The sequence below is a fragment of the Festucalex cinctus genome, chromosome 20, assembly GCF_051991245.1.
Source record: "Festucalex cinctus isolate MCC-2025b chromosome 20, RoL_Fcin_1.0, whole genome shotgun sequence".
Taxonomy (NCBI): Eukaryota; Metazoa; Chordata; class Actinopteri; order Syngnathiformes; family Syngnathidae; genus Festucalex; species Festucalex cinctus.
This window is the reverse complement of record NC_135430.1, coordinates 4,930,274-4,948,881: the sequence shown is the minus strand read 5'-3', so window position 1 is coordinate 4,948,881 and position 18,608 is coordinate 4,930,274. Positions and strand designations below refer to the sequence as shown.

General features: G+C 39.4%; 3 protein-coding genes across 10 annotated transcripts in view; 1 reads left to right on the top strand and 2 right to left on the bottom strand.

Annotated features, from left to right (window-relative positions):
- cnksr2a (connector enhancer of kinase suppressor of Ras 2a) overlaps positions 1–200 on the bottom strand; it is an 84,365-nt gene extending 84,165 nt beyond the window's left edge. Inside the window, exon 1 of the mRNA XM_077509493.1 lies at positions 48–200. The gene's annotated coding sequence lies outside the window, so the exon portion shown is untranslated. The remainder of the gene's footprint in view (positions 1–47) is intronic.
- A 37-nt stretch (positions 201–237) lies between these two features.
- tlr22 (toll-like receptor 22) lies at positions 238–18,475 on the top strand. Of its 8 annotated transcripts, none has more exons than XR_013281006.1 (8): positions 238–270; positions 1,113–2,533; positions 2,609–5,182; positions 5,256–5,373; positions 6,628–6,887; positions 10,463–10,524; positions 10,593–10,609; positions 18,249–18,475. XR_013281006.1 is itself a non-coding variant. In XM_077509497.1 (6 exons), exons 3-5 carry the CDS (start codon positions 2,680–2,682, stop codon positions 6,866–6,868), a joined length of 2,862 nt encoding a protein of 953 aa, XP_077365623.1. In that variant the 5' UTR covers positions 238–270; positions 1,113–2,533; positions 2,609–2,679; the 3' UTR covers positions 6,869–6,887; positions 10,463–11,091. The 8 variants fall into 8 exon arrangements, 3 of the variants coding, with proteins under 3 accessions (XP_077365623.1, XP_077365622.1, XP_077365621.1); XR_013281004.1 differs by having other exon boundaries at positions 6,628–7,269; positions 18,249–18,263; XR_013281007.1 differs by lacking the exon at positions 10,593–10,609.
- ccl20b (chemokine (C-C motif) ligand 20b) lies at positions 8,641–11,030 on the bottom strand. The gene is made up of 4 exons (XM_077509500.1): positions 10,788–11,030; positions 10,572–10,680; positions 9,002–9,076; positions 8,641–8,903 (listed from the first exon to the last, which is right to left on the bottom strand). Exons 1-4 carry the CDS (start codon positions 10,858–10,860, stop codon positions 8,840–8,842), a joined length of 321 nt encoding a protein of 106 aa, XP_077365626.1. The 5' UTR covers positions 10,861–11,030; the 3' UTR covers positions 8,641–8,839.
- Positions 18,476–18,608: the final 133 nt, after the last annotated feature.

Here is an 18,608-nt window from a genome sequence, read left to right as displayed (position 1 = left end):
CCGTGGGTGGTTCCACGCGCACGTACATGATGACTGAGGCAACGTACCGTGGCGCGGATAGGTTGGAGGGAAGATGTCATCCTCCGTGTGCGAGGCAGGGAAACACCACCACTTTCCCCCCCCGTTCAGTTGGCTCGTGTGGGAAACATAACGAATCCTCATCTGACCTCCGCCTCTTTCGCTCTCTCGTTTCCCTCCCTTCCAGGCTGCAGAGGAGAGTCGCCTCAGTGGCAAAACTCCCACTTCCTCCGTTTGGGGACTCCCATCGAGGTATTTAAAAAAAAGTGCCATTTGATGCTTGTGTACGACGCTTAATTGAATGATAATAACGAGACACACTGACGGCAAATTGCAAGACAGTTTAGAACCGAGAACCCCCCCCCCCCCCCACACACACACACACAAAAGAAGAGGTTTATTAGGATGATGCCACATGGTCGTGGCAAAGCACTACTTTTGTCTAAATGAAGCTCCCTAACTGACTTCAGCAGTTCCTTGGCAACAAGATGTGTTAATTTTGTGTGCCTTTTTTTTTTTTATTTAGTCTCAGTTTTAGTCCAATTTCAGTTACACTTGTAAGTTTTTATCACAGTTAGTTAACCTCATCTAATTTTTATTGAGTCCATTTTTAGTTGACTATAAATTGAGCATTTTAGTCTTTATTTTAGGCCAAGAAAACGTCATTTTATTCGTCTAGTTTTAGTCAACAACAACTGTTAACGTTTTAGTCCACTTTTTGTCAGAACAACCATTTTACCCCAGTGTGTATATATATATATATATATATATATATATATATATATATATATATATATATATATATATATACATACATATATATTTGTCAGCAGATTATATTGAACCTTTTTGGATCTAAAACTATTTCACATCAAATTTTCTCATCTTTTTGATGAAAATAAAACCCAACCTGACACACAATTACAGTGGCTTCGATGCATGAACATTCTTAAGTGTCGCAAAAGTGAAACCCACAAAAGTGTCTCTCTGATACGTGAATAATGTGGCGTCAACGTTTTTCAAGGCCTTGCGCTGACTTGACGTGACTTCCTGTGTACGTTCTTGCTTCTCGTTTCTCCTTCTTCTTCTTTTAGCAATCTTTCTGTTCAAGTGTCACATCATCGACTTGATCCTTTGATGCTTAAAGTGAAGTGAAAGCGGTTTATTACCTTGAACTGCCTTTTTTCTCACACTTGGACTCAAACCAACGCGAGGGCCAGATGTGAGTATAACGTACACGGTTCCTTTTTTTTTTTTTTATTCTTTCCAATTGCTATGGAAACTAACATTGCGGAGAACAACTTCTGCTATTTTCAAGAATGACTGGCATGAAAAATTCCAGAATGCGCAACAATGTACTGTACGTTTCCACCTAACGGTATTTCAAACTGATTTTCTTTGAACGTGACATCAGTATCTCATCTCTAAAATAGGTTTAAAAATTGGGATAGTTGTTGTATTTAATTTGGATGTTTTCTAAACAATCTGCTTTTTACTGCCTTACTTTGCAAAACATGTGTATCGTATCGCATATTAATATGAATCCTATGTTGGCAATTATTCAGCAATTTTATGTGGTGAAGTATATCTTAATACTTGATTTAATTTATAATAATTTCCAACAATACTGTAATACAATTAACTTTTTTTTATATTAAAAAAAGAAAACAAAATCTTTTTTTGTTTTTGTTTTTACCATCATTAAGTACAGCTTACATGTTCAAAGGGGATTAGGAAGAAGTAAAAAAAGTGTTGAATCCCCTTACAAAATAAAAAATACATTATCTTGCACATCCAAACAGCTGCACTTATATGTGCAATTGTGCATTAATATGCCAACAGCCTAATATATTTCAAGCTAATATTTTTACATGTATATAAATCAGCACAAAGGCCCACACAAACATTTTTAATTGCACAGTTTTAATTTTCTACATTTGACTTCTACCTGATTTAAATAATTGTAGTAGTACTTTGTTTTTATACATCCTTTTATACACAACCAGTGATTCACACCTTATCAAATTCATTCCAAAGTTGTTCCACAAATTTACACCTATAATTGAAACACACCTTTGTTTAATATTTGTTCTTATTTTGATTTTTTTTTTTTTATAGACACTTATATCCCTTTTAAATCAAAGTCACTGTCTCTGACTTTGAATTTGAAATTCCATTGACTAATCTAAATTTGTTTAGGGTTAATTTTAAGAAAAGAAGTTCCAATATATAGTGTTTAAATTGACATTCTGTGGAGAGCAAAGAAACAGAATGCCTCCGGAAATGCAAAGTGAAAGTGAAAACTTGAGCATTGTTGCTTCTTGTGCCATGTTGTCCACTTCCGAGTGAAGAAAGCTCCCGGCCGGGCTGGCCGGCCGGCCGCACGCTCTCACTTCCTCACTCGTGCCACGGACAAAAAACAGGAATCTCACATGACTTTAATAATCCTTTCTCGCTGGGTCTTGCAGCGGAACTTTTCTGTCAGAAAGTCGAGGAGCAGATCATCAGCTTCTCGGTACGTATGAAGACCCGCTCGTGATGACTCCGTCCATGTCTTTTTTAATCCGATTGTTGATATTCTGATTTGCAGATTACTTTTCAAACTCATCTCCAAATATGTCGCTCCCTGAGTGGACTTAATTTGTACGTTTTGGAGCAAAGATGAAGATGGACATTGAAGGGTTTAGAAATAGACAACCTTCGCGGTTTATCCTTTGCATTGTTTTCTGTCTGGCCGCGAAGTCGTGCAGCGGATACGTACTGAAGGACTGCCGAATCACCAATGACAACGCCATTTGTTCGGCCAGCAGACTACAAGCCGTCCCTCGGGACATCCCGGCGTGGGTCAAAACCTTTGACTTGGCGGTAAACAAAATATCCAAGATCCGAGCAGGCGATTTCATCAATCACACGGTCCTGATGGAGTTGGACCTGAAGCGCAACAACGTTTCACAGATCGAAAAAGGTGCCTTTACCTGCCTGAACTCGCTCCGAAAGTTGAATCTCAACAATAACCGGCTGACGCAACTGGCAGATGTTTTTGACGGTTTGAGCAACCTGAGCGAGCTGAGACTAACGAGCAATCGCATAACAACTGTGGCCACTTCCTCCCTTAGGCCCCTTACAAATTTGATCTTCTTGGACCTGTCATTCAACCGACTGCAGCACTTGACAAATGTTCACTATGCAATCCAGCATCTACCAAATCTGCGGTACCTGATTCTCAAGAAAATCGGTGTAACCATTTTCCGGTCTTGGGAGCTGACCAATGGCACCGTGAGCTTTGCATACCTGGATTTGTCCCAAAATTACATTGATGTCTTCAGGATCAGTGCCAACGTTTTCCAAAACCTCACGTGGCTCAACATCGGCGGTTCACCGAGAACGCGGAAGTTATCGTGGGAGATTGGCGAACCGGCGGCGCTCAGCCGGCTGACCACGCTCGATATCGGCGGGCTTAACTTGGCGCCGAAAGACGCCAGAGCGCTTTTTCAGAGCGTCAACTTCTCGCTGAGCACTCTCCGGATGAACGCGATGAAAAGCAGCCTCAGGGAACTGCTCAACATGTCCTGCACCGTCCCGACGCTGACTCGCCTGCAGCTCAGACGCAACAAGCTTCGGCTGCTTGATGCCGGTCTTCTTGGGCCCTGCTCCTCCATCACGCTCGTCGAATTGGACTTTGCTGACAATCACATGAGAAACGTTGCCGACGACTCCTTCAGAGCCTTTCCGGGTCTCAGGAGCTTGACTCTCAGCCAGAACAGTCTGTCGGCGGTCCCAGCTGCCGTTAGGAATCTGACAAATCTTCTGGAACTGGACCTGAGCTCCAACAACATCAGCTCACTAGCTTGCGAAGACTTTTCAAAGCTGGGCAAACTCAGGGTGCTCGGCCTTTATCAGAACCACATATCGAGCGTGATGCCTTGCGTCTTCAAAGATCTGACCAACCTTCAGGTCCTCAAATTGCAGGCAAACCGAATCACAAAACTGAACGCCGCTTTTAAAATCTACTTGCCGAACCTTCGACAGCTGAAACTGGATAAGAATCGGCTCACCGCTATCGAAAAGGGAGCATTTGAGGGCTTGCGGTCTCTCCAGAACTTATCAATGCAGAGCAATCAACTCCAAAAGCTTGAGAACGGTTCTTTCGTCGGCCTGACACTGCTCACCGACATTTTGCTGCAATCTAACGAGCTCCAAGAGACCGAGATAACCACAGGCGTGTTCAACGATCTCGTCAATTTAAGAAGGTTGAGTTTGTTGGACAATCGCATCAAGTACAAGAGCAGTTCGGCGTTGGCCTCGGGGCCGCTTTCTCGCCTTTCTCGCCTGGAAACTCTGGCCATGGCTGGCCAACACAGCAGAGGCCGGTCCCAGCTGCCTCGCAACTTTCTGCAGGGTTTGTCCAGCCTTCTTATTTTTGACACGAGGAACGTCCAACTTGCCTCCTTGCACCAGGACACCTTCAAGCACACGCCTTCCCTTCAGAAGCTGGACATCAGCGCCAATGAGCTCTCTGATATCTCTCCCAGGTTGTTTGAGCCCATCCAGAACCTCCGCAGCCTCTACATTTCAAGAACCTCTCTTCAGTCGCTAGATTTCCTGAAGGAGGCCAACCTTACCAAACTCGAGTTCCTACAAGCACGGAGGAACCAGTATTCAGTCATCACGGAGGAACAAATGAGTTCCCTCCCGGCTCTGATCTATTTGGATCTTCAAGGGAACACGTTCTTATGCGATTGTGACAACACGTGGTTCCTCCAGTGGCTGAACAAAACCCAAACCCAAGTATATGATGCCGATAACTTTGTATGCAACTACCCCCTGCACCTTAAAGGCATGAAGCTGCTAGACCTTGACGTCCGATCCTGCTCGGTCGACGTGGAGTTCATCTACTTTATCTCTACCACGTGCGCCGTCCTCCTGTTCCAGTTGTCGGCCTTTACTTACCACTTCCTGCGATGGCAGCTGGCCTACGCCTATCACCTCTTCCTGGCTCTACTGTACAAGAGGAAGTACAGGAAGCAGCAGCCCGATTGTCTCTATGACGCTTTTGTCTCTTACAACGCCCACGATGAAGAATGGGTCTTCACGGAGATGCTGCCCAAACTCGAGGAAGAGCAAGGCTGGAGGTTGTGCCTGCACCACCGAGACTTTGAGCCAGGTAGGATCGCATTGTAGTACCACCGTTGCTCCAGAGGATGTCGCTCCTGCTCTAAAATTTTATCACCCTACAGGGAAGCCCATCATAGAAAACATCACCGAGGCCATCTACGCCAGCAGAAAAACCATCTGTGTGATCAGTCGCAAGTATCTGGAGAGCGAGTGGTGCTCCAGAGAGATTCAGGTGGCCAGGTAATAATGAGACTTTTTATTTACAATGCATTTTTTTCTAGAAATTGAAAGGTGAATTAAAAACAGATAGAAGAGAAAGAGATACATATTTTTTTTTAAAATCCAAAACATGTAGAAATGCAAAATACATAGTAGATTTTGGACTTTGAAGGCCGTTTTAAAAGATAAGGTAGTCGCCGCTATGTTCCCTGTAGCTGCTGCATATTGAATCTGTACTACCAGCATCTTTTTTTTGTACACAGGTACTTTCACTCAAGTACAGAGTTTGAGTACCTTTGCCACCGCTGCTAATAACTGCAAATCTCATCCGTATCCCGTTCCCCATGGCTCAGTTTTGGGCCCTCTGCTGTTTATCATCTACATCAGGGGTGTCCAAACTGCGGCCCGGGGGCCCTTTGCCCTTTGCCATACATTTTTTGGCGTCCCGCGGCAAATACTAAAAATAATTTTTCAATGCTGTTTAAAAAAAAAAAAAAAAAAAAAAAAAAAAAAGAGGGTGGATTAAACATTTCTAGCTATGCAAAGACACAAATTTGCAGTTAATAATTCAGTTTCAGAAATAAAAATAATTTCATCCACTTTTGCTTCGTGTCAAGGTCCAATTTGTGAAAACATCACATTAGATTAATGGTTCTTAAGTGTGGTCAGTTGACGACCGATTGTGGAGAGGCGTATCTATTATAGTGGCACACGGGTCACTATTTGCCTTGTGACTGTTATCAGTTTTCAATAAGGAACTGTACATTATGTCAACAATTTATAATTGCTTCACTGATTTTTACCATGTTTAACTCATTCACTTCCATTGACGGAAAAAGACGTCAAATGATGCATTTTTTTGCTGGTCTTGGAATGAATGTGTTAATAAATAACAAAAAAAAAGTGGCCCTTGCAGCTTTCTATTTTTCTGTATGTGGCCCTCAGAGGAAAAAGTTTGGACACCCCTGATCTACATCCTACCTCTTGGCAATATATTTTTCAAATTGTCTGGTAGGCAGATCTTTCAGCCCCTCTGCTCCTCGTCTTTGGGACACACGACCACCAGACAACCCGTAACAATTAATTCATGAACAATCTTTCAAACTTGACTCAAAACGCAGTGATTCCAGACTGCTTACTCAATTTAGTTAGCCTTTTATTATTTGCCATTTGAATTTATGTTTTATCTCCTGCCATTTTTGTTGTAGCGCTGCTTTTCTTTCTTTTGATCATTGTTGCAGTTTCTAAAGTATTCACGCAATGATATCTTCCCAGTTTTCGGTTGTTTGATGAGCACAAGGATGTTCTCATTCTGGTCTTCCTGGAGGACATTTCCGTGTGGGAGTTGTCTCCTTACTACCGCATGAGGAAGCTTCTGAAGAAGTGGACCTTCCTGAGCTGGCCCCGTGCGGCCCAGTGCACTCACCTCTTCTGGGAGAAACTCCGGCAGGCTCTGACCTCCAGAGACGACGCCGGTGCGGAACTGCTACTCCTCACCGTGGAGGGCAGAAAATGATGGACGTGATGAGGAGAAGGTAACGAAGGTGTTGATATGCCTAACTTTTCTATTCTCTTCAGTTGGATTTACACGACAAGTTCAAGAGACTAATTTCCATCCATCCATTTTTCTTGACCGCTTATTCCTCACAAGGGTCGTGGGGAGTGCTGGAGCCTATCTCGGCTGGCTTTGGGCAGTAGCCGGGGTACACCCTTGACTGGTTGCCAGCCAATCGCAGACTAATTTCCATTGAATGCCTAATACGGTGAACCTTTATGTCCCGTATATCGTGATTCATCAATAGCTGCTTTTTAAGCAATCTTTTTTTCATGGGTTTTAACCGCATACAGCCAAGTTGGATTATCATTTGGAGGACTCTTCATTATCCCACGTGAGCAGAAAATCTTCCCAAAATAAAGGTATTAACTCATTCACTCCAAGCAGCCATTTTCACAGAAGTTGTTTTACTGGATTTTGACAGATTTTTGCAAGGCCCACAGAATATTGTGTTCTATTGCTATAAAAACATGGAACCTACCAAAAGAAAGATTAAAGTCTCTTCTTTCATCAGGAAAAAAAAGTATATTTCTATCTGTTTCCGTTTTGCAGCAATTAGCATTAGAATATAGCTAAGTTTCATCATTATTCACAAATATATTTCAAATTGTATTGAGCTAATGTTAAGTTATAACTACATATATATATATATATTAGGGGTGTGAATTGCCTAGTACCTGACGATTCGATTCGTATCACGATTCACAGGTCACGATTCGATTCGATACCGATTAATCCCGATACGAATGGTCACGATTCGATACCGATTAATCCCGATACGAATTTATAAGTCGATTGTTGCGATTTTTTTCCATTCAAATTTAGAAAATACTATCAGTAAATTTGTACATGTACACTGTAAGATTTGTATGAATATATTTATCTAAAACTTGAGGCTTATAACCGTGAGCCACTGTACACAAACAGTTTGCAATCTGTTTCACATTTGAACAGCATTAAAATAAAAATATTAAGGCTTAATGTGCCGTTCATATAACATTCTTCCATGCTCAAGGTGTGAATCCTAAAAAAAAAATAAAAAAAAAGGATTCTGCCGATTATTGAATCGATTCGAGAATCGCGCGATGTAGTATCGCGATATATCGCCGAATCGATTTTTTTTTAACACCCCTAATATATATATATATATATATATATATATATATATATATATATATATATATATATATATATATATATATATATATATATATATACATAGAATTTTATTTCATTTTTTTATTTGTTTTACCTTTCACCGTGTATCCACCTCCTTTCAGTCCCATGTTTGTGCTGCGTGTTACATGACAGTGTCACAGAGGTGACAGATTAGCAGAGACAAGATTTGACAAAATTATAATTTTCGTCTCGTTTTTGTTCATAAACTAAAATAAAATTTCCATAGATGTTAGTCTAGTTTTTATGAAGTGAAGCACATTTTCATCTCGTCTTCATCAGTCGACCAAAATGTATGCTGATTTTGTCCCACTTATTGTTTATTAATGAGGGTTCTAGTCTAGTTTTAGTCCGGTGGAAAAATGTGTGTTGGCGAAATTATTTTTTTGTTTTGTTTTTGTTGATGAAATTAACATTAGTTAGATCCAATGTGAAAGCAAATCAAAATACCGTGTGTGTAATCAATGCGAGTTGGAATTCACCCCAATTGTGATAGCAAGATTGTGTCATCATGTCGTTGCAATAACTGAAGAATGAAGCAACACGGACACGCGTGATATTGAAAATCAAATCTCTTTTTAATGAATAAACAAACAGGCAACCATACCCGCACAATATAATACATTTGAGAACACAAATTGTGCTCGTACTGTGTATGTGTATTCAGAATACTACTCATGGCTGTTTATAAAACAGAACTTACATTTGTGGTCAAATAAAAAAAGCAGTGAAGCATAATTGATAGTCGTCTTGAGTTTATGCTGCTGCTGTGATGTTGGCAAATCTCTGGAGGGCTTCCGCGTTATTCCTCCTGCGCTCGCTACACGCACAGAAAAAAACAATAACATTTATTAGATTTCGAAATCAGTGCAAGAAAAAGCGCAAAAACCGTGTGGCGACGCATCGTCTTTTACTCACTCGACGCAACGCATCGCTCGTTGGGTCCAGCTCGCCGTGGGCTTGACGCACAAAAAGCTTCCTGGGAGGTGGAGGCTGGAAAAACCGGAAGAGTGAGAATGAGCACACTGCTGGAATGTCGGCTTGTTGTTCATTAACTTGAACAAAGTGCCCGACTAAAAGATAATTACGCAAGAGACAAGTCTGTATATACTGTTACACATTTTGCTTCTTGTACCACATGAAGATTTGAACTAACATCACTTTGGTGACTTTCAGTTTGCCCAATGCACAACTTGGAAAACAACCACAAAAATGACATTTTCAGAAAGGCTCAATTCAATTTCAAATAAAGTACAAGCTTTTTAGCAAGCAGCGGAAGTGTCCACTTCTCATATTACACTGTAGTTCTTCTCCATGATCAGTAGGGGGTGCAGTGATCTCCACCTCAAATCATAATGACGTCACTCCTCAGCTCATTGGATAAGCCATCAAGGCTGTTTTTGTGCACTGCAATACGTTGGCGATGTGTCATTCATTCATGAATAATTCATTGTACCTAATACTCTTCTTTACACCGTTTTTTTTGTTTGTTTGTTTTGATTTTATTCTAACAAGTCACGACAGTGTTCAATGACTTTGATATTGTTTATACTAGGTGTGTGAATTGCCTATTACCTGGCAATTCGATTCATATCACCATTCATAGGTCACGATTCGATTCGATACAGATGAATCCCGATATGAATAAAAGTCGGATTATTGCGATTTTTTTTTTTTACCCAAATTTAGAACTTACTAATCAGTAAACTTGTACATGTACACTGCAAGATTCGTATGAAAATGGATTATTTATCTGAAACTTGAGCCACTGTATTTAACAATCTGTTGCAATCAGTTTCATGTTTGAACAGCATTGAAATAAATTATTAACGTTTCATTAATCTAGCATTCTTCCATGCTTAACATATGAACTGTAACCCTAAGAGCGGCGTTTTGTTGAATATTTCCATAAAAAAAATTATTTAAATAGCGATTCGGCCGCATATCGAATCGATTTGAGAATTGCGCTCTGTAATATTGCGATATATTGCCAAATAGATTTTTTTTTTTAACACCCTAAATTTTGTTACATACGAATTGTATGCATCTGTTTCTACATCCTCATATCAAAATTTAAATTATGTTTTTTTGGGGAGAAATGTAACCCAGTAGCACCTCTACTACACCATGACATTGCTCACTTGTCCAAAAAGTTAATAAGTAGAAAAACAAAAAATAGAGAATGGTAGTCAAATTATTTGACTCAATTCAGTCAATAACAGGAATTAAAACATTATGGATTCAACTGGCCAAATATGGCCACAGTAAAGCCAAATGATACCCTTTGTTTTTGTTTTGATTTTGTGGACATATTTAACGAGTCAAAGCAATTACACAAATCACCAATGGCATGTTAATTATTGTGCTTGTTGTCTGCAGCGGATTCACAAGACTTTTGGAATATTTTGACCTTCGCTCGCGGACATTCCCAACAACCGAGTGTGAGTATCACGGTATCTTTTGTATGTTGTACTGCTAAAAAACTTACATCACGGCGTTGATGTCGCAGGACTTTCCCATGGACTGGTAGGTGTAGCCCAGCACACGTTGGCATGGCAACCGCCGCTTCGGCTTGATGTGTCTAAGACAGCAGCTGGCTGCAACCACACACACAAAACGTTGTGAAAAAGTTGCTACAAAAGTCATTTGTCATTTTACACAAAAAATAAAAAAGGCATGAGAGGCTGCGCTTTTTTTCCCTCACCTGAATGCGTGTTGCCGGTGAAGGCGATGAGGATGAGGAGTGCGGCGAACAGATAAACGGTGCGGCCTTCCATGCTTCTTCTCTGGCAGACGTCGTGCCTTTTTATTTTTTTCTTGCCTTGAGGGCGTTTTGGCGCAGGCAGGCAGGGAGATGGATGTGTGAGGGAACGCGGCCGCCTCGCACCTTTAAGTAGTCTCTACTTTGCCGGGCTTTCCCATCTCGCGGGTGGGCGGGCTGCCGGCTTGTGCAATGGCATGTGCAACCACCCAATCTGCACTTAGGGGCGGGGTCAGAATTGCACTTACTCTTTAAAAAAAAAAAAAAAAAAAAATCCACTCAGGATAAACAATGCATGCATCATCCCATGTTGACTGCACCTGGTGGAACCAACATTTTGCACTATGATGTCACAAAAGTGTCTCAAAAGCCTGATTCTTATATATAAGCATCCCAACCAGGCAAGGTTAAAAGAAAGAAAAAAAAGCTTTAAAAAGGATGCAACCTTAAAGCGATTACTTGACTCATTGAACCATTTTAAGCAGTAAGAAGATATTTTGTCTATAATTGTGATAACTTCATTATCTTTCATGTACAATTAATACTGTAAAGGGATACTTGACTCATTTAACCAATTTCAGCAGTAATAAGTTAATATTTTGTCAATACTTAATGTGTTAACTTCATTATTTTTCATGTACAATTAATATCTCCAAAAACCAATTTTTCTACTTGCTGTCGACTGATGATGACATCACCTGTGCTAACGACCAATCATGGCTCAGTTTGCTGACCAAACCCAGAAAACAGTTGAGCCGTAATTGGCCGTTACCTACTTCGTCAGCACAGGTGATGTCATCATCAGTCGACAGCAAGTAGAAAAATTACTTTTGACAGGTATTAATTGTACACGAAAAATAAGGACGTTATCACATTAATTCTGGGCAAAATATGAACTTTTCACTACTAAAAATGGCTCAATGAGTCAAGTATCCCTTTAAAAACTTTTTTTTTTCCCACTTCCTGTCGACTGAAGCTGACATCACACGTGCTCAGGAAACAGCAAACGACCAATCATGGCTCACTTCCTGAGCTCGCGATGTCGTCTTCAGTCGACAGCAAATGGAAGAAAAAAAATGGATTTTTAAAGGTATACATTGTACATGAGGATGAAGTTATGAAATTCATTCGAGACCAAATATTGGGCGCATATTGACACGCTTTCTATGTTAGTCATGTATTAGCCAGTTGATTGCATATTTTTCTTTTGCGGTTGTCTGTTGGAGTTTCATTTGGCACTTGGAATAATGAAAATAATAAATATCTGCCCACTTGTCAGACATGTGAAGGTGGCGTGATGTGACTTGCCATGTGGCATCACGATCATATCATCATCAGCCTTAATCACCTGACACTTCAATTGAATTCTATTTTTAGAAAGAGTCGCCAGAGGGATCAAAAAAAAAGAAAAAAGAAGAACAAAAGAAGGCGGAGTCATTAACACACCAGCGTGTACTTTGGTTTACAGCAGTGAATCGAATCCGGTGTTTCCTTGTTGGCGAGACGAGCACAAACAGCCGCAGATTGGCAGCAAATTCAAATTCCATCTTCAACTTGATCTTTTGCAGCTTATCACCTTTGCATCCACTTTCAAGCTTTTAAACTTTATTTATTTATTATTTATTTTCTCAGTGAATTACTGGTGTTTTTTGACCATACTTTTTAGTATACATAAATTAAAAAAAAATATTTATCTATTTATTATTATTATTATTATTATTATTATTATTATTATTATTATTATTATTATTATTATTATTAATAATAATAATAATAATTTATATAAATAAATAAACTATTTATTGTATTCACTCACCTACTTCTTATTACTTAACTGATGTAAAATGTATTTACTTGTATACAAAAAAAAATACTTGTCTACTCACTTAAAATGTTTGCTTTCTTGTTTTTCTTTTCTTATTCTGTAATGTACGACAAACTTTTTATCTATTTTTTTTTGTTGCATGTACAGCACTTTGCACACAGCAATGCTTGTTTTAAAATGCTTTATAAATTTGAGTTAAATATGGAGTACAAAAAAACAAGTCAAGTCAAAACAATGTTAATATCCCATACAATAACTAGAGCTGCTCTTTCTGGTTCAATAGATAGTTTTCAAATAATTGAATTGGACTTTTTTTGCTAGGACGTTTTTTTTTGTGTGTTTTTTTTTTCTTGTTTTTTTTAAATAGTACACAGAGTAACAATTTGATTCAGATTCATAAGTCTTTCTAATTAAAAAAAAAAAATCGGAATGTCCAGGGTGAATCTGAGCCCTTGCATTTAGGAATGTGGAAATTTGGATGCTGCCAACAATATCGCTAACAACTGGAAATCAATAAGAGTAGTTCCTTTTTTTCCCCCCAGAGTGAATAATGAGTGTGATAAGTTATTTCCCCAGACGTCATCTCAAGACAATACTTTGAATACATTGCACTCCAATTCGGGAAGAGTAGCGTGTTTGTGTGGTTTATGTTCAACGATCTTATCTTTGTTTATTCCGCTGCTTTTATGTTTTGATTGCACTCGAACGAGTCCGGTGGAAGTGACGTGCCGCCGGTGACGCATCGAGTCCCACGCAGGCCATGTTGCAACTCATAAACATGACGACACCTTATGCTGACTCTCAGGTCAACTCTGCTTCAATCGTCTTGGTTAATTTTTGATTTTTTTTTTCCATTGACGTGTGACACGATGCAACTGAAAGCTCAAGATGTAGCAAAAAAAACTAAACAAAAAAACAAGTGAAATGTACTTTTTTAGTCATGACTTGTGACTTCATTAGCGATTTACTTAAGGCTCTGTTAGCATCACGTGCTAAGCAAACTGGATGAATGGACATTGGTTTACATCTGTGCAATCTGGATTAGATCTGGATTGAAACTAGCTTTGAGACTTCAGCATTAACTCTGCATCGGCGTTGTGCATTCATTCTGCTCAAGAAATGACTTCCAAAATGGCTCGCATACAATGGATATCAAAAGTCTGCATACCCCTATTCAAATGTCAAGTTTTGAGTAGGGATGTAACAATATCCAAACATCACAATACGATATTGGCACGATGCAATAATTATCACGATATTGTGGGGAGGTTGGCCATACAAAAAAGGTCACAATATTGAAAAACAAAACAAAACTAGAGCTGCGAGCAGCTATAAAGGGCCCTCGCAGCCCGGGCCACGTTGGGGTACTTGCACGTTGGGGAAATTGCACATTGGGGTACTGGCACATTGGAAGCCGAATTTCTTTGAAAATGGCATGATAAACATGTGGATTTTTTATTTTTTTTGCCAGGTGTGATGAGTGTGTCAAGCTCAATGGGTTTTGGTGATTGTTAAGATCTGCAAAAATCAGCGTCTTATTTTTTATTTTTAGGCAATGAGTTGCCCTGATTGGTATTTTTCGTAAAAGTATATATACACACATCATCGCTCGTACTCATTGCACAATGTTGCTTTTATTGTCCATAGAGGCGATCAAAAAATAAATAAAACTAAATAAAAAATACGTATGTTTGGATCGGTCTGATACCAGTGAACATATTGAGTGGTGGAAAGTAAAAGAATATTCATAAATGACTTAATTATCACACTTACAATGAGTTTACAATTTTTGCAAAAATACCGTAAGTGAGGCATTTTTTTTTTTTATGCCTCAAGGACTAGGTGGCGCTGTATTTATAACTGAATTTTGTCATAGAGATACCTTCAGGCCTTGACTATAAATATACATTTCAAGTATGGGATTTTTTGGAGCATGTACCTGGGAGTTATTAAGCATAGCCTTCATTCACGATATTGCTTTTAATGTCCATAGAGGCTATCAAAAATACATAAAACTAAATAACAAAAATATGTATGTTTGGTTAGGTCTGATGCCAGTGAATATTTTGAGTGGTGGAAAGTAAAAGAATATTCCTAAATGACTTAGTTATCACACTTAGAATGAGTTTACATTTTTTGTACAAAATCCCGTAAGTGGGGTATTTTTTTTTTCATGCCTCAAGGGCTAGGTGGCGCTGCATATATAACTGAATGTTGTCATAGAGATACCTTCAGGCCTTGACAATAAACATACATGTCAAGTTTGGGATTTTTTGGAGCATGTATCGGGGAGTTATTAACCATATCCTTTTTCAGTGCGAAACACAAATTTTGATGCCCCGCCCTCATCATATAGTATTTCCAAAAGTCAAGAATTTTCCGTCTGTTGTTGGCTCAGGTCTTGGCATGGTCCAGGTCAAGTCATAAGTCAGTCGGATAAAACGTGTAGGAGAAGTGGGCAAAAGTATGCCCCCTGAAAATGTGCAAAAATCGTCAAAAATGGGACATTCAAAAATTCGTAGCTCACTTCCTGTTCATTTTAGCATATGGGTCCAAGAGACTTTTTTGTAGGTCTTTGGCTCCCTCATACACCTAAAAATTTTCGTAGATCTTGCTTAAACGTACAATCGGGGCTGCTTCGTTAAAAATTTCTAGGGGGCGCTATTGAGTCATTTTTGTAAAAATAGGACAATACATGATAAAATATTGCTCATTTTGCCAGGCCAGATGTGTGTGCCAAGTTTCATGAGTTTCTGCGCATGTTTAGACCATCAAAACTGGCGTTGTTTTCTTGGCGAACAGTGCTTAGCCACGCCCACAGTGATTCGCGAAAACTCACAAACTTCGTGTTGTGACATCATGAAGGCCGAAACCCTCATCTGAGCAAATATGAGGTTGGTCCAGTTAACGTGTTTGGAGAAAAATGTACAAGAAAATTCGTAAGAAAAAAAATTGCCACTAGGTGGCGCTATCAGTAAGATGAAATATAAGTTCGTAGATGTCTTTAGGGCTGGACTCTCATCAAATGTGTGAAATTTTGAGAAGATGGGATCATCTCGGTCAAGTTCATGCAGCTTTTATTGTCACGAAAAATCTTCAGACTTTGCGGCACCGTAGCGGCCACGCCCTTTGGCGAAAAGTTACAATATTCGATGTGGGGCATGATCAACATCTTAAGGATTTTCTGACCAACTTTCAACTGGATCCCTTCAACGAGCTCAGCGCAGTAGCTAAAAACGTAAAGTATGACATTTATTGTTACCACTAGGTGGTGCTATATGTATAACTGAATTTTATCATATAGATGTTTTCAGGCCGTGACTATTACGTTGCCTGAGAAGTTTGAGATTTTTTGGAGCTTGAACATGGGAGTTATTAAGCATTTGCTCTTTCTGGACAAATGAAATTTTCAAGACAATATTTGATGCCCCGCCCCCATCATATAGTATTTCTAAAAGGCAAGACTTTTTGCCCAGTTGTTCTCTCAGGTCTTGAGATGATAAATGCCAAGTTTGATATGAATTGGATGAAAAATGTTTGCAGAGGGGGAAAAAGCATGACCACAGTGAATGTGCCAAAATAGGCCAAAATTGGACATAAAAAAATTCATAGCTCATTTCCTGTACATTTTAGCTACATGGTCCCAATAGACTTTTTTGTGCGTCTCGGGGTGCTACACGTGCCTGCCAATTTTCGTTGCTCTAGCTCAAACGTGCCAGGCTTGGCTTTTATTTTTCTACGCTAGGGGGCGCTATAGAGTCGCGTTGTTATGACGACTTCATAATATAAAATTTTTCGCCGGGCCTGAGGAGTGTGCAAAGTTTGGTGAGTTTTCGTGAATGTTTAGGTCCTCAAAAATGCGATCGTTTACGGAGAAGAAGAAGAAGAAGAAGAAGAAGAAGAATAATAATAATAATAATAATAATTCGAACGAAAAACAATAGGGACCTCGCAGCGGTCGCTGCTCGGGCCCTAACAAAAGAGCTCATATTTAAAAAACAAAACAAAAGAAAAACACCCAATAAAGTGTGCTTTTAGGGGTGTGAATTGCCTAGTGCCATTCGATTCGATTCGCATCACGATTCATAGGTTACGATTCGATTCGATACCGATTAATGCCGATACGGATTTAGAAGTCGATTGTTGCGATTTTTTTTACTCAAATATAGAAAATACTATTCAGTTAACTTGTGCATGTACACTGTAAGATTTGTAGTGTTGTTCCGATACCGATACTGGTATCGGCAGAGGTGCCGATACTGCATTAAAACAGTGGTATCGGTATCGGTAACTACTCACAAGTAACATGCCAATACCATTAATTCCAACGCTAATATAGGATTTTTTATGCAGCATCTTGTGTCTTGCTGTTGCACGACATTCACTGGTATGTGACATGTTCACTGCATGCCGATCTAAGATATCCTATTGGCCCTTGAATGCTCTGAACCAATGGCAGGACAGCTTTTTCATGTTGATGAAAAAAAAAACTTAAGTATCGATATGGTATCGGTATCGGCCGATACTGCAAAGATGGGTATCGGTATCGGTATCGGGAGCCAAAGAACGGTATCGGAACAACACTAAAGATTTGTATGAAAAGGTATTATTTATTTATCTGAAACTTCAGTCTTATAAATTGTGAGCCACTGTATTTAACAAACATGTTGTAATCTGTTCCATGTTTGAACAGCATTGAAATAAAATATTAAGGCTTAATGCTCCATTAATATAACATTCTTCCATGCTTAAGGTGTGAATCCTAACCCTAAGTAAGATGTTTTGTTGAATATTTTTCCATCAAAAATGGATGTTTAAAAATTTTTATGTATGTATATATATATATATATATATATATATATATTAGATGAGGGTCGGTCCGCAACTGCCTCGGATTCAACTCACATAAAGTTCATCTGTTCTCACTCGCCTCGATAACGGGATACAATCCAGTTACGTGCGTTGGTCTCATTTGCTTAAATGTGCGATGACACTTTATAACTGACTGACTTGTTAAACATTTTCTTGGGAATTTCCACAACCAGGTTGAGTTATCCAAGTCTGGATGTTTTGGTTGATTTTCAATTTGTGTTTGTTCAATTTTTTTTTTTTTGCGCGCGCAGTCTGTCTGTCTGTCTGTCCAAAGTGTTGACGCGCAAGCACGTCAAGGAAATTTCCCCCCATTTCATCTCCCGCTTTGCTTTATCAGAGGAAAGTTTGACGTTTTGCAACCTGGCCCAGGCACTTAAACCGTAAACAAGAACGCCTCGGTTTCTATCAATCGCTCTCTCTTGATGTCAGAAGTGTGCTGATAATGCGCACGTGATGGGAAAAACGCACCGTCTTGCTCAAGTTGACGCAAGGAGGCGGAATTAAGGACCACTAAGTCAATAGATTTTTCAGTTTTTTTTTTTTTTAAGAGCTCAGAATTCAGCAGTCTTACTGATTCAACATATCATCATCATTGCTTTTTTTTGCTTTTTTTAATGTGCACATTTGTGTGTGCATGCGCATGCAAATTTGTTCTCACTAATTCCCCTGAAACTTAATAAAAATCCCATGACCCTTCACCTTAACAGGATACTTGAGAGTCGTGAAGGTCAGGAGACCAGAGGAAAGATCAAAGGAAAGAAAGATGGAACAAAGTGAAATTCAGCACCAACCAGACGCCACCTGCCACCCACGTGGTTGCAAAACCGGAATCTTTCACCAAACCCAGAAACCTCGAAATTTCCATAGATGTGGGAGATCTCAAGAGACCAGAGGAAAAACTAAAGAAAGGAAGGAAGGAAAGATAGATGAAGCATCAGGTACATCAGTTTTTTGTTTTTGTTTTTCTATGTTAGGCTACTTACTTTTGAAAGCCAATGGTTGAACTTTCCACTCCTTGGTCGAAATCGAGTTTGGCACTTGCCAATTTGCTTATCAGGGGATTTTCT

Excerpts from the sequence above, each read along its gene's own strand:
- ccl20b (XM_077509500.1), bottom strand. The coding sequence starts at position 10,860 with ATGGAAGGCCGCACCGTTTATCTGTTCGCCGCACTCCTCATCCTCATC. Across the intron at positions 10,681-10,787 it reads CACCGGCAACACGCATTCAG|CCAGCTGCTGTCTTAGACAC; the intron begins GTGAGGGAAAAA and ends GTGTGGTTGCAG. Across the intron at positions 9,077-10,571 it reads TGCGACATCAACGCCGTGAT|CCTCCACCTCCCAGGAAGCT; the intron begins GTAAGTTTTTTA and ends CGGTTTTTCCAG.
- tlr22 (XM_077509497.1), top strand. The coding sequence starts at position 2,680 with ATGAAGATGGACATTGAAGGGTTTAGAAATAGACAACCTTCGCGGTTT. Across the intron at positions 5,183-5,255 it reads CCACCGAGACTTTGAGCCAG|GGAAGCCCATCATAGAAAAC; the intron begins GTAGGATCGCAT and ends ATCACCCTACAG. Across the intron at positions 5,374-6,627 it reads AGAGAGATTCAGGTGGCCAG|TTTTCGGTTGTTTGATGAGC; the intron begins GTAATAATGAGA and ends ATATCTTCCCAG.